The 26,256-nt window shown below is 37.2% G+C and overlaps 1 protein-coding gene across 4 annotated transcripts in view; it reads right to left on the reverse strand.

Moving 5' to 3' along the window:
- Nucleotides 1–26,256, reverse strand: part of PPP4R2 (protein phosphatase 4 regulatory subunit 2) — a 65,549-nt gene that overhangs the window by 12,123 nt on the left and 27,170 nt on the right. For all 4 annotated transcript variants that reach the window (XM_004372700.3, XM_023727919.1, XM_023727918.1 and 1 more), the window contains exon 3: nt 10,423–10,593. In XM_004372700.3, coding sequence (XP_004372757.1) covers nt 10,423–10,593 — 171 coding nt within the window. The remainder of the gene's footprint in view (nt 1–10,422; nt 10,594–26,256) is intronic.

The raw sequence follows: 26,256 nt of genomic DNA on the forward strand, positions 1-26,256 counted from the left end.
AGGGTCACCATGAGTTGGAGCTGACTCTATGGCAACTAATAACTACTGGCTACAAATACCTACACTTGCTCAACAGCAGAGCAGACAGACATGTAAATAATTACAATAACATGTGAGTAAAGTTGTGTACATGGTGCTATGGAGATAGAATAAACCATATGCCAGGAAAGTAAGCACGAACCTCAGAACACTTAATTTGAGCTAGGTCTTTAAAAAGGATGTGTTTAAGAAGCAAGCAGACAAACCGATCAAAAATGATTTCATTTGGTACAACTATATAAAGTTCTGCTCTGTTACTCTTCCATTAGACACAGCACACAAAATAGTATATTCTAACTCCTAAAAATAAGCTTTTCCCAATAAAAATCACTAGCTAAATTAAGACATAATGAGGAAGGTATTTAGAATAAAGAGCAAAAACGGGAGAAAAAAGACTTTAAACATGCACACTACTTACTATCAATGAAAGACCCGAACCATAACCACTAAATTGGGGACAGGGGAATGCATGTTAGTTAGCAAAAGTGTATAGTAAAATAACTTCGTAGAAAAATATTTTGGATTAATTTCAAATAAAATATTTTCAGTTCACTCTGCAATGAGATAAGATGAATACAACTATATAAGAAACTGAAAAAAACTTAAAGGACATGACTAGCTAGCCTCTTGGAGTCCTTGAGTGGTACAAACTGTTAAGGCACTCAGCTGCTAACCAAAAGGTTGGAGGCTCGAGTCTACCCAGAGGTGCCTCTGAAGAAAGGCACGGTAATCTATTTTGGCCAAATCCAGCCACTGAAAACCCATGCAGCACAGTTCTACTCTGACACACACGGGATTGCCATGAGTCAGAATCAGCTTGATGGCACTAGTTCTGGCTTAGCCAGTTTTTTGTTTTTTAAGTATTTGCCTACAAAATTCAATGAAAACAATTCTTTTTTAAAAAAAAAAAAAATAGAAAAATCATTAGGTAAAGGACCCAAAAGTAACAGGTACTATCAAATAGTATTACTTAGAAACACTACAGACAACTGTTAACCAGTCCACATAAGGTAGTATGGTTTAAAAAAAAAGTACTGGTTAGCCCACTGGGAAACCTTGCCCAGTGGCATTTGTATCTATATGCCTTCATGACTTTATCTGGAAGACAAGGATTTGATTCTGAAAGTGCACTCCTCATGGTGATTATCATGAGGGCTACATGTGACAAAGAATAAGGAAGATCAAATAACTGACACCTTTGAATTGTGGTGTTGGCAAAGAATACTGAATATATCATGGACTGCCAAAAGAACCAACAAATGTGTCTTGGGAGAAGTACAACCAGAACGCTCCTTAGAAGCAAGGATGGCAAGACTACGTCTCATATACTCTGGACATGTTATCAGGAGGGATCAGTCCCTGGATAAGGACATCATGCTTGGTAAAGTAGAGGGTCATCAAAAAAGAGGACGACCCTCAACGAGATGGACTGACACAGTTGCTGCAACCATGTGTTCAAGCATAACAATTGTGAGGATGGCGCAGGACTGGGCACTGTTTCATTCTGTTGTACACAGGGTCGCTATGAGTTGGAACCGACTCAACGGCACCTAACAACAAATGTGACATGATGTATAGAAATTACTTAACAGTACTAGAAGTATTTTAGAAAGTGAGCAATAAATCTGAGCTCCTATCATTATCACCCTGATGCCATCTACCATTCAACAGAGATGGTAGGAAGGCACAAATACGTCAAACACCAACTAGAGCAAAACAAAACCAAAAGTATCTGTCTTTAAAAATATTCCTTTTAATTCCAAGGAAAGCATTTAACCCCGATTAATAGCAACACACATTTTTGCATTGGCTTTATACCCTGAACTGACTGCAATCTGTCCCCATTTAATGATACAAAAAATGAAGCCCAAGTCTCGTGTATCTCAAAGCTAGAGGGAATTCAAGTACCATCAAGAAAACTGAATTATCAGAGAACTATATCTAAGCATAAAGTAGCAATTCAACGTTATCTGAAGATACAAATTTTAAACAGTGAAGCTAAACAGTAGAGAGATTATTTTGTTTTATATTTTAACCTGAGATTATAGTCTGACTAAACTTTCTTAATCTGTTTAAATGTTTTATCATGAAGACATACAAATATTCTGAATATATACATTAAAGTATTCAGTTAGAAAGAAGACACTCAAAAAACAGACATGTACATCATTTCACTTAGATCCTTAGCTAAAAAATTAGACAATTAACCACCTCAACTTTCCTCATGAAAAAGATAAGTAAAATATAACACAGAGGCTATAAGGGTAAAAAGCTAAAGAGATGACCATAAACTCAGAAATTCTACAAGAAAACTAAAATAGCCAATTCTGTTTTGTTTTATGCACAAAGATGCATTTTTCACTTTGGCCTGGGCATACGTCCTTATTTTCTGACTATAAATGGCCACACTAGCTGTTTCTCAGTTAACAGAAACACTTAGTCTGACCTGAACTATTTAAGTGCAAACTAACTTAAACATCTGTTATCAAAGGCTGACTGGGTTTATAGTTTTATTTACTGTTAGGTCTTACAAAAGTCAGAAATGCCACTGGAATCCTATATTATCATCTTCACCTGAAGCGATATGGCCTTTCTGCACTCAGGTTCAGGTCACAACATATGTATGAACACACACACTTAAATATTCATATGCACACACTTTATGCCTCTAACCAAATACCAAAAATTGTGGATTTTTTGAAAATGTAAACGACAAGTATAAGAAAATGAAAAATCAGCCTCCTTCAGTAATAGCAAGGAACCCTAAAACTAATGTTGTAAGTAAACTAATGTCTACACCACTCCGTTTCAAAACAAATCTATAGCAATTTTCAGAGACTTTAATCAAGTTAATCACCTCTTAAAGTGTATACTGTAGCCTGATTATTTTACTTGCATCAAATAAAGAAAAAATTAATTAGCTTTCTGCTAGTTTCAAGAATTTTATTAAAGAGCATCATATCAAACCATATTACCACTGAACAAGGCAAGTTGGGAGTAAGGAGGGAGGTTACTAAATAATGGCAATTTTCAATTAGTTATGCTAAGAGAAAGGAGCCCTTGTGGCAGAGTGGTTAAGCAGCTATGCTGCTAACTGAAAAGTTGACAGTTTGAATCCACCACAGGAGAAAAGACCTTGGCGATCTGCTCCTGTAAACACTACAGCCTTGGAAATCCTATGGGGGCAGTTCTACTCTGTTCTACAGGGTAGCTGTGAGTCGTAATCAACAGCAGAAAACAACAACATGCTAAGAGAAAGATAAGGGAAATAAATACATTCTAACTAGTAGATTGAATACACTCAGCAACTATTGACACAAATATTAACAACAGTGCAAAAAGTACCTTTCCCAGCCAACTGAGGAGCAGAAAGTCCAGCAAGCAGTAAGATTCATCAAGAGAGTCACAGAAGGAAATAAAAAAGGGCTAAGGATCCAATCTCTCAGTCCCTGCATACTCTAAATGTAAAGCAAACAATACACAATCCGAAAGGGGGTAGCTGTTTTTTTCCCTACAGCCCAGATTTCAGAGTATAAAAATCTCATATATGAAGAAAGGATACAGTGGCACCCTCTCAGGTATAGAACCTTACAACAGATGTGTGAATTTTTTTTAGGACTAACCAAAATCTAATTACTCATGTACCTCAAAATAACTTTAGAAATGGGGCAACCACTTTGGAAATCGATTTGGCACTTCCTGAAAAAGTTAGAAATAAAAGTACCACACAATCCAGCAATCCCACTCCTTGAAATACATTCTAGAGAGATAAGAGCCGTCACAGAATAGATACATGTACACCCATGTTCACTGCAGCACTGCTGTGCAACACAAGAGCAAAAAGATGGAAACAACCAGGTGCCTATCAACAGATGAATGGATAAACAAATTACGGTATATTCACACAACGGAATACTACACAACGATAAAGAACGATGAATCTGCGAAACATCTCATAACATGGATGAATCTGGAAGGCATTATGTTGAGTGAAATTAGTCAGCTGCAAAAGGGCAAATACTGTATGAGACCACCATTATAAAAACTCAAGAAAAGGTTTAAACATAGAAGAAAACATTCTTTGATGGTTATCACGGTGGGGAGGGAGGGAGGGAGAGGGGAATTCACTTACGAGAGATAGTAGACAAGAATTATCTTAGGTGAAGAGAAGGACAACCACAATACAGGGGAAGTCAGTAACACTGGCCTAAACCAAAGCTAAGAGTTTCCTGAATACAACCAAACACTTTGAGCAACAGAGTAGCAGGGGCAGAGGTCTGGGGACCATGGGCATCTTGGTCAACTGGAATAACATAGTTTATTAAGAAAATGTTCTGCATCCCACTTTGGTGAGTGGTGCCTGGAGTCTTAAAAGCTAGCAAGCGGCCACCTAAGGTGCATCAATTTGTCCCAAGCCACGTGGAGCAAAGAAGAATGAAGAACACCAAAGACACAAGGAAAACATTAGCCCAAGAGACAAAAGGGACCAAATAAATCAGAAACTCCATCAGCCTGAAACCAGAAGAACTAGATGGTACCCAGCTACCACCAATGACTGCCCTGACAGGGAACACAACAGAGAGTCCCTGACAGAGCAGAAGAGTGGGGTGCAGAACTCAAATTCTGGTAAAAAGACCAGACTTAATGGTCTGACTGAGACTGGAGGGACCCCAGCAGACATGGCCCCCGAACTCTCTGTCAACCCAGAACTAAAACAATTCCGGAAGCCAACTCTTCAGACAAAGAATAGACTAGACTATAAGACATAAAATGATACTTGTGAAGAGTGCGCTTCTTAGTTCAAGTAGATACACGAGTAAATGGGCAGCTCCTGTCCAGAGATGAGATGAGAAAGCAGAAACGGTCAGAAGCTGGTTGAATGGACACGGGAAATCTGGGGTGGAAAGGAGGAGTGTGCTGTCACAGTATAGGGAGAGCAACTAGGGTCACATAACAATGTGTGTACAAATTTTTGTATGAGAAACTAACTTGAGCTGTAAACTTTCACCTAAAGCACAGTAAAATAACTTTAGAGAAGAAATTGGTCAGAAAAACTACCATACCAAAAAATATGCCGTCCTCTCAGCTGTGACTGAATATACCTACTTTAGTGATAATTAAAGAATTTTAGACATCAAATGGTTGTGCACTTTTCCAAACTCCCTTATATATACATTATTGTATGCCGTCAAGTTGATTCCAACTCATAACGACCTTATAAAACAGAGTAGAAATGCCCCCTCAGGGTTTCCTAGGCTGTACATCTTTACTGGAGCAGAAAGCCAGGTTTCTTCTCCCCTGGAGCAACTGGTCAGCTCGAACAGCCGACCTTCTGGTTAGGAGCTGAGCACTTAACCACTGTGCCACCAGAGCTCCTTTCATATATACAGGTAGTCCCTGACTTACGACAGGGTTCCTGTTCCAATGACTCCATCACAAGTAGGTTCTGATGTAAGTCGAATACTTCATTTTTTTTTCCATAGTTTTCATTATTGCCTTTTATTATCAGTATCTTTATAAATTTAATCTTTGTTTTTGGGGGTTGGCATGAGAATGATGAAAAATCAGCAAATTACGCACTGCAACATTGTATGCAGTACATATGACTAACGTAACATGCCAAAAACAAAAAAAAGAAGGTCCTAGGTGTGGTCCGTTGTAAGTCGAATACGTCGTAAGTTATATTGTACCTGGACGTTGTTGTGTGCCATCAAGTCAATTCTGACTCACAGCGACCACACAGGACACAGTAGAAGTGCCCCTTAGGATTTCCTAGGCTATAATCTTTACAGGAGCAGATCTCCAGGTCTTTTCTCCCACGAAATTACTGGTGGGTTCAAACTGCCAATCTTCCAGTTAGCCACTGGGCGCACATAAATGTCTACTACCCACAAGTATGACTTATTGTTTATATTAGAGAGGTCTCAGATCTAAGAGCACTGTCAAAGAGTGGCACAACTTAAGTGATTAATTATAAATTCATTACTCTTCCATTCTAAGAATGGAGCATAAAATGATACCTTCTTAAAACTACTAGGAATTTAAGTTATCTCTACCCCTCAAAATCCCTCTTTGTGTACCACTACAGGAATCAGTTACCTAGCTACCAGCAGTTCTTCAATTATATTCATGTTATCTATGACAGGATCTTCATAAAGGACCCTAGTTTGAGTAAGCCCATATACTCATCTATTATAGTCACAAGCAGAAGGGCATAAAATGGCAATAAATATCTTTTAATTGATCACTCTATGGAAGCTTTTAGTTTTGTGGTGGTTGTTGATTTTTTTAAAGTTTCATTTTCAGTGTTTCTCACCTAAGAAAACATAACTTCAGTTCTGGAGAGCAGCTATAATCCATCTTCTCCTATAAAATGTTAAAGTTCCAAAGTAATTTTAAAAAGACAAGAAAATATGACTAAATTAAAACTTAAAAGAACTTAAGTATTTAACTTATCCTTCCACGTCCATTAAACAAAATACAGATACAGAAACAGGTTTTTATTCCTTTCAGTCATTCATTTATTCATATATACATCCAATAATTGTTTGAGAACCTACTATGTTCAGACACTCACTGTTCTAGACCCTGTCTGGAAACGACAGTTATTTACCCCTGTTCTCCAGAAGCTTACAGGAAATCAAGCAATCAAGTGAATGAATAATTATAGCTGTGAAAAAGAGGAAATTTACATACTGACAATACACTAAAATAATTTAGGAAAATAGATAATCTTTTTCATGGCAAAGTGCCATAAATCACTGAATACAAAGCCTTTACAAATTAAAAGCAAAACAAACAACAACAACAACAAAACAAACTTACCAATAAGAAAATCAAAAGATATGAAAGGGCAATTCATAAAAGAGCCAATAAACACATAAAAAAGATATTCAATCTCACCTGCAGTGAAAGAAATACAAACTCTCCACACACAAAGATATTAAAAAATTACACTATCCAATATGTAGACATATTACATTTATATACACATGGAAGCATAAACGAATCTTGGAACATCAGTTTGGCAGAATCAATAAAAAATTTAAATGTGCATGTACTCTGATCTAGCAATTCCATTGCTACAAATTTAAAAAAAAGCAACCACCAATCTACACATATATTCAATACATGAAATTCATTGACAGAAGAAGATATGTACAAGGATGCTCATTACAGGCACTGCTTCTACTAGCCAGAAAATAATTCCCACCATTGATGGAGACTAGCAAATTATAACCCGTTTATGTAATAGAAAAGAATGCAACCATTTCAAATTAATAGAAAAAAGTAGCAGCTTTGTTGTTAGTTGCGGTTGAGTCAATTCCGACTCAAGGTGACCATGTGCACGGAATAGAATTGCTCCATGGGGTTTTCAAGGATGTGACCTTTCAGAAGCAGATCACCAGGACTGTCTTTCAGCTAGTAGTCAAGTGCTTAACCATTTGGGTCAACCAGGGATTAGAAGTAGCTTTAAATGTAATGATGTAGAGAAGATGTCAAAGCTCTTCTAAAATGGAAATACAACCAGTATATAACATGATCCCACTGTCATTCTTATCACTGTATGACACCTGGGGATCATTTTAAAAATACGAATACATATGTCAAGGATTGAATTGGGTCCCCCAAAAATATCTGTCAACTTGGCTAGGTCATGACTCCCAGTATTGTATGACTGCCCACCATTTTGTCATCTGATGTGATTTTCCCATGTGTTGCAAATCTTACCACTATCATGTTAATGAGATGGATTAGTGACAGTTATGTGGATGAGATCTACGAGATTAGATTGTGTCTTAAGCCAATCTCCTCTGAGATATAACAGAGAGAAGCGAGCAGAGAGACGGGGGACCTCACACCACCAAGAAAGCAGTGCCAAGAGCAGAGCACATCCTTTGGACTCATTCCTGCGCTGAGAAGCTCCTAGACCAGAGGAAGATTGATGACAAGGATCCTCCTCCAGAGCTGACAAGGAGAAAAAGGATTCCCCTGGAGCTGGTGCCCTGAATTTGGACCTCTAGCCCACTAGACTGTAAGAGAATAAATTTCTCTTTGTTAAAGCCATCCACTTGTGGTATTTGTTACAGCAGCACTAGATGACTAAGATAACACATCACTTCTGTGGTTTAAAAGATGGCCTAATACAAATGGAGAAAAGCGTGTACCAGAAAGGACAAATACTCAAAGTAGTTGAAAAAGAACAAAATGCTACTTCTACCCACTACATTCAGCAAATATTTAAAAAAAAAACAAAAAACGAAAAACAAAAAACTATGACTGATCTATACATATTCAAAACATGAAAATAAACTTGGAAAAGATTATAGACATATTTCAACATATCAATATATTATCACACAGACCAAAAAAAATCTTAATGTATCAGTGATGAAAACTTGGATTTTGCATAATTAATGAAAATCATAAACTACCATTCTGAAAAATCAAATTAAAACAACTTAAGAAGTTAAAAATACTTATGTTCAAAGATGAAAAATGTTTTGAAAGTAATTATGTTTAAGTATGCTTAGGCATTTAATAACTACTCAAATCATTTTCTGAAGTAGGTCAATTACCTATTTTACAGATTAAGAAATCACAAATATTTAGATTTATTGAATAACCTATGTATCTGTGTCTAGTTCAATTTAATTTCAAAGTACTGAAAATGATAATTGCTATTACCAATTCAGAAACACAAGTAAATTAGCATAATATTCACAAAGCAGTGGTATAATTTGGACTGTTTCACTTTAACTCCACTAGCAGTCATAATTCATGGATATAAAAGATGTGTCACTATAAAGTCTAAGTACTATCTAATATAATAGCAATAGCACTATGTATAAACATCCCCAAGAGAAAAATTCCTATCCTAAACACATTCAGTTCAATAGTAAGTCTTATGTAACATACTTATACATAGCATGTGACTACCTTTTGGGTTTTTTAAAAAAAAATTAATTAGAATTGAAAAGAAAACGTATGCATACGGTTGAATATTTTTGACAGTACAAAAGGGTACACAATGAAAACTAAGTCTCCTTCCCATCCTAGACCCCAGGGGCAACTATAATTGACAGATCTCGAAAACGGAGCTATGATTTTTCCTAAAAGAAGTATTTTATAATAGACCTGCAGCCAAAGTATACAAATTGATATTTTGAGCAAGATTCCTAACCTTAAAACAGAGGAACAATATAATACAAGGTTAGTTGTATTACTCAGTTCTATTGCTAATCCCATGTGATTAAATACCTGAAGCAAAAAATCAGGCCATCTGATAACTTAAAAATACTCACAACTGAAACCTCTTCAAATAAAATCTACCCCTAAGTATGAATTCATGGTTAGCTACCCACAATTCATTACACTTAGTACAGGTAGTCCCTGACTTACAACTGGGTTCTGTTCCCATGACTCCCTTGTTAGTTGGTTCTGACATAAGTTGACCATCTCTCTTTTTTTAAAGTTTTCATTATTATTGCTTTTTATTATTGGTATCTTTATATATCCAATCTTTGGCTTTGGTGGTTGGCATGACAATGATAACAACAGCAAATTACGTGCTGCAACACTGTATGTAGTACAAATTACTAACGATGAGATGTACAAAAAAGGGGGAGAGGGACAGTCATGGGTCATAAGTGTGCTTCGTCATAACTCAAATATGTTGTATCAGGGACTACCTGTATTGTAATCCCATATCCCACACTGATAACACCAAACTAAATGCCAAACAATTCAATTTCACAAATTTTGCTTTTCATCAATAAAGGAAATTCTAAAAATACAAAGTCCTAAAAAGAAAATATTTTAAATGACACAGTATGAGACACAACAACATTTTTTAAAAGATCAGCTTTATTTTAATGCAGACTATCTTTCTAGTGCAACGTTTTACAAAGGGCTAAAAACGGTTACTTGTTGAGGGAGGAGAAGAGGAACTAAAAGAAGCATTTTTTAAATATAAACTTTCTAAGTAGAATACTTCTATAAATTTTTATTTTTCATTTTAAAAGAAATGTAACTTACATCTGTTGTATACAGGTTCTATACAAAATATACAGACATAATACCAACTATAAAGAAGAGACATTAAAACATTTCCTGAGAAATGAATGTTCCCACTGTCATACCCTTTAGTCTAAATGCCACTGATAACCACAAACAAGTAACCAGAATCAAACAACCTGTAAAGATTTTAAATACTTGTAAACTAAAAATTAGTGGATACATGTCACCAAAGACATAGAACTCAGCCTACAATTCTAAGGGATAATCAATTATTAAAACAATGAAACACATTAAAGCTTTAAGAAAAAAAATCTATAATGTTTTGCTAAAATTTAAACCTTTAAAATAGTATTAAGTGCATACCCATTAAATCCAGTGACAATTTTCAGTATTCTTTCCTTCATTTCATCAAAGGGAATATATTCAACATTAGGGTTGGGAGGGCCTCTTGGTTCAGGAGCTGAAGTTCTGAAATCATCCATCACTTTCTCCAATTTGAAAATAAAATAGCCTTTAAATTGGGACCATTGTATCCTACAAGCAAAAAAATAAGAAAATATAATTCCATGTAGTTATACAATTCTTAAACACAAAGCATAAATACAGAAAATGTGGCTTCATTTACCACCACATAATGCTAACAAAATTAAGATCTAAGCAACACTGGAAGGGGCCCTGGTGGCCCAAGGGTTAAGCTCTTGGCTGCTAATCAAAAGTTTGGTAATTAGAAACCACTCAGCGACCTGGCGAAACTGCTTCCATAAAGATTACAGCCTAGGAAACCTTTCGGTTAGCAGCCAGCCCTTAACCACTGCGCCAGCAGGGCTCGTTTAAGACCAACTACCTGTATGCTAGATACCATTCTTACCATTTTTAAAACATTGTTTCATTTTCACTCTCTCTCTCATAACAAACCTAACCAGGGAGGTGTTAGTGTCCCATTAAAAATGAGTTAGTAAGAAATTGGCCTATGGTCATATTTATAATTAAGAAGACAGGTCAAAGTGATTCCAAAGCCCAAACTCTTTAACATCCAAATTACAATGTTTACATGGAATACAGTAAAGGTTTCCTGTCATTTATCAGTTAATAGCAAAATAAGCTTTTTAATTTTTCCTTTATTTTTTCCCTTTCAGTAATTAAATAATTAAATTTTTAATTATTTTCCGGCCCAGTACACCTCAAGTGTAGCCACAACTCATCTGTCAGTGATTGCATGTTGCTGTGATGCTAAACAGATTTCAGGGTGGCTTCCAGACTAAGACAAACTAGGAAAAAGGCCTGGCAATCTGATTCCAAAAATCGGCCAGTGAAAACTCTATGGATCACAACAGTCTGATTCCGTTGTGACACATGACAACCAACAACAATAACATGTCACTTAAAAGGTACGTTATCATAGGGTCTATCCAACAAGTACCTGCAAATAACAATACATTGTTTTCTTATGTGCTTTTCATGTCTACTCACTTATTAAATTAATATAAACAACTTTTCATCCTCTCTCTTCACATTTTATGACTAAAATAAGAGGGAATTTTGTGATACTTGCCTGAATAGTCTAAATTGCAGGAGACAAAAGAGTTAGGAATGCCAACCATTTCCCCAGGCAGAAAGTACAACCTAGTGGCCGTAGATACAGCTCTTACACACGTAACTACTTAAAACTAGACAAGATACTCTGGACGAAGGTAGTGCAAACCTGCAATCACTCTTCCATCCCCATCTAGCAATCTTATAAACTAGGGCAGTAGTTTTCAAAGTGTAGTCCAAGAGGTCAAAGCTATTTTTGTAACAATATGACTCATTTGCTTTTTTTCACTGTGCTGACATTTGCACAAATGGTACAAAAATAATGGTGGGTAAAACTGCTGGCACTTTAGCATGAATCAGGGCAGAAACAACAAACTGTACTAACAGTCATCATTTTCTTCACACCACAAACTCACAGGGGGAAAAAAAAGGTCTATTTCACTTAAGTTTAATGTTGTTGTTAGGTACCGTTAAGTTGGTTCCAATTCATAGCGACCCTATGTACAACAGAAGGAAACACTACCCGGTCCTGCACCATCCTCACAATCACTGCTAACTTTAATAAAACAAAAATTATAATTTTTAAAAACCTCAACCCTTCAATAAACATCTTTTTCATATTCTGTATAACAAAATAAGAGGTACACACAAAGTACTTCTGCTGCTTATCAAAGTGCTGTGCAAGTCTCAAGGAACACTTAAGAATTGTTTGGTAGACAGTTTCTCAAAAATGAATGAAGTGAGCTTGTCATTTCAAAAGGAACAACTGATGGTATTTGCTGCCAGTGATAAAATCTGAAACTTCAAGCAAAGAATTAAAAGTCTGGAAATGTTTCATTCTCCACTGTGAGCTTGCGAAGCACCCAATACCTTCCCAAAACATTTCTAAGGCAACTGGTAGTGATATAAAAGACATTGTAATTCTTTTAATATAATATAGTGAAATGCATCAACATTAGATCTATCAACTCAGTGAACTAATGAACAAGGCATGTTACAAAATCATACAGAGGTATAAAAGTGTAAGAAAGACTAATGGATTTTAATGTAAAGAGAATGAAAAGTTCATTGATATATTTCAGATTCTACATCATGCTTAACCTTTTGAGAAACAATCACTTGCGAGTCTTGGTGTAGTATCAGAAAAGAATATCCACAAGTATCTGAAAAAGCCATTAAATTCTCCTCAACTTTTCCAACTATATCTGTCTAAGGCTGGGTTGTCTGTATATACTTCAATCAAAACATACTGCAAAAAATTAAATGCAGAAGCAGCTATGAGAATCCAGCTATTTTCTATTAAGCAAGACATTAAACATATTCACTATGTTTATGACCCAAAAAAGCCACTCTCTTCACCAAATCTTGTTTTAGAGGAAAATGTCTTTTTTTAATGTTATTTATGTATTACTGTTATTTTAAATAAGTATTTTAAGATTTTCTTGGCTTTACTTATACCGAGAGACATCATCCACATAAAAGTGTGCTGGGGTTCTCACTAATTTTTTTTTTAATGTAAAGGGGTCCTAAGACCAAAAAGTTTGAGACCAGCAAGTTAGAGAGTAATTCCAAAGATTCCCAACTGCACTGAAATAAAAGAAAGGCATGATAGAGTCCCTTTACTTACAAAGATAAATTACATTACCAAAATGTAAATCCTGAATGCTTACTAACTGCAGGGGAATAATGTTGTAGCACACAAACTTAAAAAAAAAAAAAAAAAAAAACCAACGAGTTGCCTCCAAGTTGATTCCAACTAATGGCAACCCTATGTATTAGGGTAAAACTGTGCTCCACAGTTTCAAATGGCTTACTTTTTTAAGTACATCACCAGTCCTTTCTTCTGAGGTACCTCTAGGAGAGCATTAACCATTTGCACCACGCAAGGACTCCAGCACACAAATAAAGGGTAAATTTCCCTCAGCAAAGTTGCAAATGACACAATGATGAGAGAAGGATTTGGTTTTGCTATTTCCATGTCCCCTGCATATATCTAATCAGTATTTGTTGAATGAAGGAAAACTTTAAAAGATTCCATAAAAATAAGTATAAATTACCATTCACTCTCTAAAATAATCTTCTTTTCCCTTTACCGTCTTCTAAAGAAATGTTTTTAAGGAAACATTTTAATTTTAACTCAATAAATGAGGTTGTAAATCTCAAAAGAACAACTCTCACATTACATGACCAAAAACAGTCACCCACAACAGACACTCAACAAACTAACAACAGTCAACCTGGGAAAGGACACCTAAGAAAAAACCCACAGCTAATATCATACTTATTGGTAAAAGGCTAAATGCTCTCTCCCTAAGGTCAGAAACAAGAGAAGGATGTCTGTTCTCATTATTTCTGTTCAACATTGTACTAGAAGTTCCAGTCTGGACAATTAGGCAAGAAAACGAAATAAAAGGCATCCAAACCGAAAAGGAAGACATAATACAATCTCCATTTGCAGATGATATATATTAAAAACCCTAAAGAATTCACAAAACTAATAAACAAGTTCAGCAACACTGCATGATTATTAATACACAAAAATCATTATATTCTTTATAATAGTAATAATGAACAAACCAAAAACAAAATCAACAATTCCACTTATAATAAGCATCAAAAGAATAAAATAGGAAAAATTTAACAAAAGAAGTGCAAAATGTATACTCTGAAAACTACAGAATACTGCAGAAAGAAATTAGAGAAGACCTAAACACATCTACTCCTCACTTATCAACTATCTCGTTATCCAATATTTGGCATTTATGACAATAGTAAAAAATCTACTATCTGACTATTCTGCGCATTAACGAGGCAGCGAGCATGGCAAAAATGGCTTGGCGCATCTCCTCCCTCGAGGAGGGTCTTTGGGCGGCCTCTGAGAAGCCGGGCTGCTCTGTGTCGTGCCCTCGGCTCCCTCCTAGCGAAATAAACCCTCACATTTACTGTCAATTGGTTTTGGACGAGAGTGCCAAAATAATTCAATGGACACCAAAACAAAAACCACTGAAAAACAGTAGTTTTTCGACAAATGGTGCTGGGACAATTGGACATGCAAAAAAAAAAAAAAAAAAAAAATGAAGTTGGACCTCTTCCTCACACCGTATACAGAAATTAACTCAAAATGGATCAAAGACCTAACTGTAAGAGCTAAAGCAATTAAAACTCTAAAAAAGAAAACATAGGGGTAAATCTTAGTGACCTTTGACTTAGCAATGGTTTCAAAGATATGACAACAGAAGAAAAAACAAACTAGACTTCATCAAAATTAAAAACATTTGTGCTTCAAAGGATACCATCAAAAAATGAAAAGACAATCCATAGAATGGGAGAAAATATTTCCAAATCATATATCTTATAAGGGGCTTTGGTCTAGAACATATAGAACTCTTGCAACTGAACAAGTAACCCAATTATAAAAATGGGCAAAGGATCTGAATAGACATATCTCACGGACAATAAGCACATGAAAATATGCTCAACACCAAGGAAACGCAAACCAAAAACACAAGATACCACTTCACACTCACTAGAACAGCTATAAACAAAAATACATAATAACAAGTGCTGACTTGAAATTCTCACACACTGCTGGTGGGAGTGTAAAACAGTGAAGCCACTTTGGAAAACAATCCGTCGGTTCCTCAAAATGTTAAACACAGAGATACCACATGACACTATAATTCTACTCCTAGGTATAGGTTCAAGAGAATAGAAAATACATGCCTACACAAAAATGGGTACATTGATGTTCCTAGCAACATTACTCATAAAAGTCAAAGAATGGAAACAAACATCCACTGATCAGCGGAGAAATTAAAAGCAGTATATTCATACAGTGGAATATTACTCAGTAATAAAAAGGAATGAAGTAATGATACGTGCTACAACATGAATGAACCCTGAAAACATGGTAAGTGAAAGAAGCCAGATACACAAGCCCGTATGTTTTATGATTCCTTTTATATAAAATGCCCCCTAAAAGGCAAATCTATATAGACAGAAAGTTAGTGATTGCCCAGGGATACAGGGGATGGAGATGTTAAGAGGTAATGGCTAAAAGGTAAGGGGTTTCTTTTTGGGGTGATGAAAACATTCTAAATTTATGCTGACAGCACAACTCTGTGAATATACCAAAAAAGTCACTGAATTGTGCACTTTAAATGGCTAAATTGTATGGTATGTAAATTTTATCTCAACAAAGCTGTTATCCCCCAAAACTGGTGAGGGTGATTAGTAAAAGCTATTTGCATGATATCCGTACTGGTGCAAATGGTTAGCTTGCTCAATGGCTAACCAAAAGGTTAGATGTTCAAGTCCTCCCACAGGTGGCTCGAAAGGTCTGGTGATCTACTTCCAAAAAATCAGCCACTGAAAATCCTATGGACCACACACCTACTAAGACACACGAGTTTGCAAAGAGTCGGACTCGAAGGCAACTGATTTACTTGTTTATTTGTATGATTACTTTTTCCTTCCTTTCCCTATTCCTAGAGGAATTTAAGGCTTTATGAAGCTGAGGCAGCACATTAGAATTTTAGATATGCTGAATATTAATTTCTGATTAACATACAATTGTCAACAGTTCCTATAATTTACCTTTAAATTTCACTGGACTATCCATATGTTGGTAGAGGGTCAGCAAAAACAAGGGAAACCCTCCAGGGGATGGACTGACACAATACCCACAACAATGGACTCAAACATACCAACAATCATGAAGATGGCAGCAGGACCATCTTGAGTTCTGTTATACGTAAGGCTGCCATGAGTCAGAGCCAATTCCATGGCAACTAACAACAACAATCCACATGTATTGATTTAACTAATACTTAAACACACCAGGGAAAGTTATACTGACAATCATCATTATAACAGAACTCCTACACTTTCCATTCATTTCTTATAAGGATTCTTTTCGTAGTTTGAATAATCACCCACTAATCTGTAAGCTGTTTTATGAATTAGGATTTCCACACACACACGGTATTTTTTTTAACCCTGTCTCTGCACTAACTAATTGCCAATCCATCTGTGATATTCAAAAATAACCACATTAATGAAAATAGCCATTCAATAAAAAGTGAACAATGCCAAGTAAGGGACACTATGGGAAGCTTCAGAGAATCTATGACTAACTCATGAGAAAGGATCAAGTCCCATAAACTGAAATGAATGATGTAAACACTGTATTTTAAGTTTCAAATGGAATAAGCATACCAAAACGAAACTCACTTCGAGTCGATTTCGACTCATAGTGGCCTTACAGGACAGGGTAGAACTGCCCCATAGGGTTTCCAAGGCTGTAAATCTTTAAGGCAGCAGACTGCCACATCTTTCTCCCCAGGAACTGCTGGGTGGGTTCGAACCATGGACCTTTCGGTTAGCAGCAGAGCACTTAACCACTGCATCACGAGGGCTCTTCACACCACATATAAATGGGAAAAACAAACCTTTCATACAAATTGAAAGACATAGCCTTCTGTTGGAACAAAACCATTTGACAAAAATAAAAACAGAAAATGCCTCCCTGAAAATTATATAATTCAGGAACAAACACAGGCTATGAGTAAATCAACTAAAAATTTGGCAGCAAGAATAATTTTCTTCGGAATGTATTCATTAGATGAGTAGAAACTAAAAAGAACCCCCAAATCCTATTTTTCAATATGGAAATGAAATTATTCTAAAACAGATGTTCATGAAACATAAACACATTTTCAATTTTAGAATTAATTCCTCCACATAAAATTTTCCACTAGAAATAAAATACATATTCAGAATTTAAACCAAGAATTTACTGAAATTCTTTTCCATTAATTGTTTAAGCAATTTCACCCCTTCACTTCCTTTTCTTCTGTTTCCCTTTTGGCAGTTTCTCTTCCAGGAAGGCAAAACAAGTCAGATCGTTAGTAAATATATCCTCCTCACACTGAGCTCTTGTTTTTTTCTCCACAGACACTCACGAGTCCACACTAAAACAAACATGTTTCCCTAACAATCCTCTAAAGGTTAAAGATATTTATCAGACACTGAAGGACAGAAAACCCATCTTTTTCCCAGCTGGTTCTTAGAACATGTTAGTGGCCACTGGCCACCACCTTAATTGGTTGCCTCCTACTGTTCCAAATTCCATTAGGATTATGGGAGTCCTTCAATGCCTTTCCTTCCTCTTCAAATCTAATCTCTTTCTACTCTCAGCCTAACTGCACTCCACACAAAATCTGTGTGGAGAGCTGACACAGGAGAGCCCTATTACTCCCAAACCCGTTAAACTCGTTGCCATCAAGTCTATTGCGACTCATAGCAACCCTATAGGACTGAGCAGAACTGCCCCACAGGGTTTCCAAGGAGCAGGTGGTAGATTCGAACTGCTGACCTTTTGGTTAGCAGACGTAGCTCTTAACCACTGCGTCACTGCACCACTTGTAAACATGAAAGTGGAATATGGGAAAAATGAATGAATAAAAAGAAATCTAATGGAGTTGATCACTCAGGCAAGGGGACAGGCTTATAAAACATTTAATCTTCAAAAAGCTCGTACTGAAACAGGAGACTTACAGTGTCATAAAAACTTGGTTTTAATTACATGACTGGAGCAAACAACTAAATTTAATCTGAATACTGAATTGAGAAGAATGGTAAAAAGTCAGAACGCACTGTGAACTGCTTACACAAATCATGGTAACATTTTTAAAAACTAATTTTAAAATACAAATTACTAGCTTAGAAAACCTCTACAATGAATTAGAGAATGTTCCTCTCACATTATCTTAAATTAACATTATCATATTATACTTTAAGTATATATACGTGTGTGTATATACATATATATAAATAATATATTATCAGTTAATGGACCAAACATTAAAGTAGACCAGTGGAATAAAACAGGGCCCAGAAGCAGACCCACACATATATGCAAACTTGGTATATGGGAAAGGACAGATTATTCAGCAAATGGTCAGAAATATTAGGACTTCTGCAAAATTGTACTGTGGCTTATATATGTTTATTAAAATTTGATGTCCTAATTTAATATCCTTTCCTCCTACCTGATTTACTGTGGTATTCTTCATGGGACAAATCGTCTTTGAAAGCAAGATTTAAAATTATATCATACAGTTATACCATAATTTGTTTAATAACTATCATTTTCCCTTCAAAATTTAGGCTGCTTCCAGCTCATTACATTAAAAAATAATTTTGTGGTTAACATCCTAATAATAAATCTTTGTATGCATCTGCTTATCACCTTAGAATAGATTCCTAAAAGTGGCATTACTCAGTCAAAAGTACAAAACATATGCAACAAACCTTTGACATAAACTTTCAAATGCCATCCAGAAAAGCTGTACAACTTAAAGTTTACAGTCTCATCAGCAATGTCTAGAAACATTTACTTTGCTCAAGCATTATAATCTTTCAAAAATTCTGTCAATATGATAGCAGAAAACTTTTACTTTAATTTGCATTTCATTCATTGCTAATGAAATTGAGTATTTTTACCTGTGTTTACTGGCCACATTTGTGTGCTTGTGAAGAGATCCTTTGCAATCTCTCGCCCCAGGGTTTCTCAACCTTGGCACTACTGATATTTCAGGCCAGATCATTCTTTTTGGTAGGGGGATGTGCTGTGTGTTGTAGGAAACTGAGCAGCATCTTTGGCCTCCTCCCAGCAGCAGCCAGTAGTCGCACCACTTCCACTCCCACCCCTATCACGCCCCCATGTTGTGACAACGAAAAACATCTCCAAACATTGCTAAATGTTCCCATGGAGACAAAATTATCCCCAGCTGTGTCCCCAAAATTGTCCCACTGTCCCACCCCCACTCCTTTAAAACTGATTGTCTTTCTTACACTCATGTATTGTTGAAAAGTAAATTACTACGTGACACAGGTATGAATGCAATGTTCAATTTCTCTTTTTGTACTGGCTGCTTCAACAGTGAAAATTGTTCTTTCTGACACAAATGTTGAAGTGACACTAATAGTATTAGTCTAATTGTTCATATTTTGAAATATTACACATTTTCTTGCTCAGAAACTCATATTTAACTATCTGAAGATGGCATGGTACCTGCTTGAAAGCAATAAAGTTCTGACACAAAAAGGGAAAATATTTGCCACTAGAAGTCAATTTTTCAATTTAGAGTACTAAATATCTAATGATGGTTGTACACATAAAGAATCCAATCAGACAGAAAAGAAAGCTTCAGCTGGTAACACTAACTTTCAGATGATAGCTCACTGTAAACTTGGGTTTCTTTTTTGGCAACTTGTACATTCATGATAAGAAGGATTCTAACATGCCTAAAGCTTAAGTTACTATCCTCTACTCACTAACCTCTCCCTACCAATTAAAACAAAAAAGTTCAACAAACACACACAGGTGGTGGGAGATTACTATACAGTTTAGAACACAAGTGTACTGGTTAACCTTACGCTGAACTCTTGGTTAGCCTTTGCGCCCTTGTTGAAAATCTTTCTAAAATCTATTAATATACCAACATGATCACTTCCCTTCCACATAAACAGCTAAATCAAAGAAACATCTCAAATAGCACCGCTCAGGCTGACAACAGCCAACTCAGAGGGTACTGGGCTTTTAAAACAGCACTAGCTAAATGGCTGAGGGTGATCTACTCTCCTCCCTGCTACTAGGAATTGCTTCACTTCCTCCACTATACAGCTGATACCGGTTAAAACCTGCCAACCCTTCCTACCTCCCCTCCCCACCCACCCCTTCATTTTGCCAGAGCCTAGGTAGGCCCTGGAGCCCTGGTGGTGCAGTGGTTAAGAGCGTGTCTGCTAACCAAAAGGTCGGCAGTTCAGTCCACCAGCCGCTCCTTGGAAATCCTAGGGGGCAGTTCTACTCTGTCCTATAGGGTTGCTATGAGTCAGAATAGACTTGATGGCAACAGGTTTTTGTTTTTTTTTAAGTAGGTCCTGGGCCCTTTTTTCATTCTACCAACTTACCCCGTAACATCAAGGTCAACAGCAGTTAGAAAGTACACAAGAAATATAAGATATTTGGTCTCTGACTAATAAAATTAGTTTGAAAAACAAGTAAAAAATAAGACATCATAAAATTACAGAGACTTCAGTGACAGTACACCAGAACCTAGAGAAAAGATCAACATAGGTTTAGAGCCATCAAGGAAAGGCTTCTGGACAAAGTTGGGCCTTTAAGCTGGATCTTAAAAGAGATGCGAAGAGATAAAAAAAGTAGAAAGGTAAAGAAATCAAGTAAAGGCAAGAGGAGTTACTGTTGGTTTGAGCCAGAGTCGATTCCAACTCATAGTGACCCTATATATTGACACAGCAGAACTGCCCCACAGGGTTTCCTAGGCTGTAATCTTTACAAGAGCAGATTGCCAGGTCTTTTCTCCCACAGAACCGCCGGGTGGGTTCAAACCAAGGACCTCTGAGTGAGCACCCAAGCACTTAACCACTGCACTATCAGGTCTTCTTAAAGACAGGAGACAAAGAGCTTCGTAGAGACAACTAATGAGTTTCTCAAACTCATCACTTTTGACATTCTGGGCTGGTGAGTTCTTTGTTGTGTTGGGCTGTCCTGTGCACTGTAGGATGTGTAACAACATCCCTGTCCTCTACGCTCTTGATGCTAGTAGCACCTCCCAACTCTAAGTTACGACAAATCAAAAATGTCTCCAGACACTGCCAAATGAACCCTGGGAGGAAAACTGCCCCTGTTGAGAACCACTGCAATACACAATCCCTTGTGTTGAGGATTATATTGGCTCTTGAAAAGTAGTAAGTCTGGCAAAACAGAATTTTATGATCAAAGTCTTACAAAATTTGAGGAATAAAAGAGCATGCATACATATTTTAAAAGGAGCGGGGAGCCTAAAAGGCAGATAATTCACCAAAAAATACTTATTAGCATTAAAAACTGTCTCACGAGTCACTTTCAGGTGTTCAGGAAAATGTGCTGTGGAAATCTGACCTAGAACTTTCTCCTTGGGTATAATCTGTTACACTGAGACAGGAGTAGTGGGGGGAAAAAAAAAAGAAAATCTCCTTTCTGCACCAACCAAGAGACCAACTCATGTAGTTTACAGCAAAGGAAGCCATTACTGTTCAGTTTTTTTCCTTTAAGATTGAAATGCGCATGCACAAGTGATTAGGGCTTTGTAATTTCTGTTACAAACACAAAAATGAGTCTGGCATAGCCACAGGTGGTGGAAGATTACTACACAGTTTAGAACACAAGTTTTACTCTAGAGATTGTGGAGTTTGAAGGTGAGGCCCAAAGTGTCTTGAACAGCATAATACTGGTTTTTAATATTCCACTATTTGTCTATTTTGTGTTATTTTACATACAATTTTTTACTGGTGTCTTGACATGTACCCCAAAGTTATATGCTACTTTTAGATTACTGATCAAATAAGGACATAATTATTTAGAAAGCATTTTTTCTGTATCTACAGACTCTCAAAAGGAGGAAAAAGTAACAATTATTCAGACCAAAGCATAGTAATTTGCACTCTAGTCCAAAGACTGTATGAACACGTGAAAAATGAACACGTCAACACTGAAATGAATAACCCTTCCCGGGAATCTCCATCTACATATGATGCATCAACTGCATTAAGAAGATAAACTGGAAATATTTTAAAACAAAACTTCAGCTCACTATTAATAATGAGACAATCTCTGTAGCCTCATTCCCCCCTAAAAAAAAGTTTTCAAACTACTCAGTGTTATCAAATAAGAACTGAGATTATTGAAGATGAGGAAAATATGCCCAATTAGTTTACAGCAGTCTCCATATCCTAAGTGTGGTGCGATGGATCATTTTTGTGTGACCTTTCTCTCCATGATCCTGTAACTCCAACCCAAGTGACTGGGTGAGACTGTGCAAATAGGGTAATTGTGGCCCAGCAAGGGAATTGGTCAGTTTTGCCACTCCGCTGGACCTGAATGAGCCATCCCAGAGGCAGGAAGGAGAGGATCCCAGAGGTACATCCTCTGGACCAGGATCCCTGCATCCAGAAGCTCCTGGAATCAGGAGGTGGGGAAGAGAGATGGGGTGGAAGGAGGGAGAGGGAGAAAGAGAGAGGCAGTGGCAGAGAAACAGTGGCAGGAGAGACCAGCAGGAGACGGTGCAGAGCGAGAAAAACAAGTGCCTTTGGACAGGTTTGCGGGCGGAGTAGGGTGCCTTTCGGCACTTACTGGCAGAGCTAAAACAGCTTTGTAACACTTGCCTGTGCAGGGCAGAGGCCAAAGGCCAGGGGGAGGCCTGCCTATGAGCACAGCTAGGAAAAAGCTGTCCTAATCGAACATCTGTATCCTGAGCATTCCTGAACTTAAATTATAACCAGTTACTTTCCTAATAAACCCCATAATCGTGAGTATTGTTTATGAGTTCTGAGTGGCCACTGCAACGAATTATTGAACCCAGCAGAGAAGTAGAGTGTCATGGGAGGCACAGCCGGTGTCAGAATTGGTAAAACAGTTAGAGGGTGGAGGCATGTCTCACCTGCACCTCATAGAAATCAGCCTTCTTCCCCCTGGTGAAGTTAGAGAAGGTCAGACGTCACCTCCATGCCGTTTTTACATTGAGTAATATGGTCAGTGAGTTTTTTCTCTGGAAAATACTGCACAAAAAGACTACTGATTCAATGAAGGCATCATTTAGCACACTTTTTAAAAGATGATGCCGGTGCACTATGTAAAAGAACAACCACTTTATTTTCAAATACTTTTGGTTTATTTTTTAAGCAGTATTTTATTTTTTACCATATTGCTACCAGAATGGGCTTTAAAAAAACATATCCTCTATAAACTTTAGAAAGAGACGGGAGGTAAAACGACAAGTTAGGGCTGGTGGTTTAAGTCAATCACAAAAAGTTGAATGGTAGAAGTTCTTTTTCTGAACAAGTTTATGTAGAAGGAATAGATAGTACCCTGAATTTGAAAAGCAAAGCATACAGAATGAAGTCTGATTATTTGACGCTTCTGGTGACTATGTACGTTTGTGTTGTAGAATCTTTAAAGCAATTATGCACATCACACTCTTGTTTTTTTACATACTCTGCAATGGACTGGTAACATTCTCTGGTATCCTTTAAGCCTGAAATATTTTCCTAGCCTTATGCATAAAACCCATTAAATTAACTCATTACCGCTGAGTCGATTCCGACTCATGGTGACCCTATAGGACAGAGTAGAACTGCCCCATAGGGTTTCCAAGGCTGCAATCTTTAAGGAAGCAGACTGCCACATCTTTCTCCCACAGGGCGGCTGGTAGGTTCGAATTGCTGAACTTGTGGTTAGCAGCTGAGCACTTTAACCATTTCACCACCAGGGTTCCTTAGATAGAAGTGAAGGTGGGGCTAAAAATAAAAGGTTTGGTTAGGCTTGAGCAGTTAAAATCTCGAAGCCAGCACAACTTGTACAAGGAAAGGTCACGGAAGCTCCATAGACACATCCAAACTCCCTGAGGGATTGAATTGCTGGGTGGAGAGCTGTGGGAACCATGGTCTTGGGGAACATCTAGCTCATTTGGCATAGCACAGTTTATAAAGAAAATGTTCTACATTCTACCTTGGTGAGTAGCGTCTGGGGTCTTAAACGCCTGTGAGCAGCCATCTAAGATACTCCTCCTCTGGTCTCACCCCTTTAGAAGCAAAGGAGAATGAAGAAAACAAGATACAAGGAAAAGATTAGACCAAAGGACTAACAGACCACAATTACCACGGCCTCCACCAGACTGAGTCCAGTACAACTGGATGGTGCCCGGCTACCACCGACTGCTCTGAAAGGGATCACAACAGAGGGTCCTGGATGGAGCTAGAGAAAAACACAGAACAAAATTCTAACTCACAAAAAAATACCAGACTTACTGTCCTGACAGAGACTAGAGAAACCTTGAGAGTATGGCCTCCAGACACCCTTTTAGTTCAGTAATGAAGTCACTCCCAAGGTTCACCCTTCAGCCAAAGATTAGACGGCCCCCTAAAACAAAATGAGACTAATGGGGCACAACAGTCCAGGGACAAGGACTAGAAGGCAGGAGGGGACAGAAAAGCTGGTAACAGGGAATCCAAGGTTGAGAAGGGGCAGTGTTGACATGTTGTGGGGTTGTTAACCATTGTCATAAAACAACATGCGTACTGTTTAATGAGAAACTATTTGTTCTGTAAACCTTCATCTAAAGTACCATTAAAAAAGTATTTTAAAAAAACCCAAAGTTCCTCCACCAACAACACAGCAGGAAGACTACTCCTTTCTTCCACTCCCCACCCCTCTGAAGTTTTATTCTCTAAAGATAAAAGCACTGAGCATTGGAGAATTTGCTAAAAATAGGGAGAGATTAAGTGACCAAAAGGAGCCCTGGTGGTGCAGTGGTTAAGCACTCAGCTGCTAACCAAAAGGTCAGCGGCTCTAACCCACCAGCTGCTCCCTGGGAGAAAGATGTAGCAGTTTGCTTCTGTAAAGATCACAGCCTTGAAAACCCTATGAGGCAGTTCTACTCTGTCCTATAGGTCACTATGAGTCGCAATCAACTCGGCAGCAATAGAATGTGACCAAAATTAAATGTTGAGATCCCCAGGTCCGAGAAGGCTGAGAGCCAGGCACATATCCAACTGGCAAACACTAGCCCCAGTGCTTCTAATCAGACGTTTGGGTGTACCTCTTTTAAATGGGCATACAGTCAGGGAGCACCAGATAATTCTGGAGAACATCCAATATAAAAGAGAACCAAAACAAACCAATAAAATCAAAGCAACTTGAAGGAAACCAGATTATGTCAGGAGAGAAAACTTCAAAAGAAACTAACATTGATATCATCAAGAAGATCTAGATATTTTAACCATAAAACAAGGTGACACAATATAGGAAATTAAAAAAAAACTCAGAAATTCAAAATATGATAGTAGAAATTAAAAGCTTGCAGTTAAAAGATAAATTTAAGAAAATTTCAACTACAGTAAAAAGACAGGCAGAAGATAATGAGGAAAGCAATCTTAGAAAAGCAGTATAAGAAGTCTAAAATCTAAATAACTAAAGTTAAAAAACAAAACACAGAAAACAGGGGGAAGAAATCAATAATTAAATTAAATCAAAAAACTTTCCCAGAATTAAAGGACCTTAGTTTTCAGATTGAAGGTCCTTAGGTGGCATATATGATCATAGGGGCTCTATGAGTCGGAACAGACTTATCAGCAGTGGGTTTGGTTTAGGTGGGGTAAATGGTTTGTGCTCAACTATGAACCTAAAGATTGGTGGTTTGAACCAACCCAGTAGCACCTCAGAAGAAAAAGGACTGGCGATTTGCTTCCATTAAGGTAACAGCCAAGAATATCTTAGGGAGCAACTCTACTCTGTAACATATGGGATCACCATGAGTCAGAACTGACTCAACAACTAACAACAACAACAGTTTTCAAATTGAGAAAGTCAACAAGGGTTGTTGAGACTGGTCAGTCGATACAGGGTTGAAACATAGACTTAGAGCAAGGCACATCGTAGTAAAATTGCTTAATTTGGGGATCAAAGGGAAAGTCCTACAAAATCTCAAGGATATAAAACAGGTTACATACAAAGAGGGCTTCAGATTTCTCAAACTACTGTAGGAAGAAAGCAATGCAGAAATGCCTTCAACATTCAAACAGACAATTATTTTCAGTCCAGCA

Source organism: Trichechus manatus, unplaced genomic scaffold, assembly GCF_000243295.1.
Source record: "Trichechus manatus latirostris isolate Lorelei unplaced genomic scaffold, TriManLat1.0 scaffold00020, whole genome shotgun sequence".
In the NCBI taxonomy this organism is placed as follows: domain Eukaryota; kingdom Metazoa; phylum Chordata; class Mammalia; order Sirenia; family Trichechidae; genus Trichechus; species Trichechus manatus.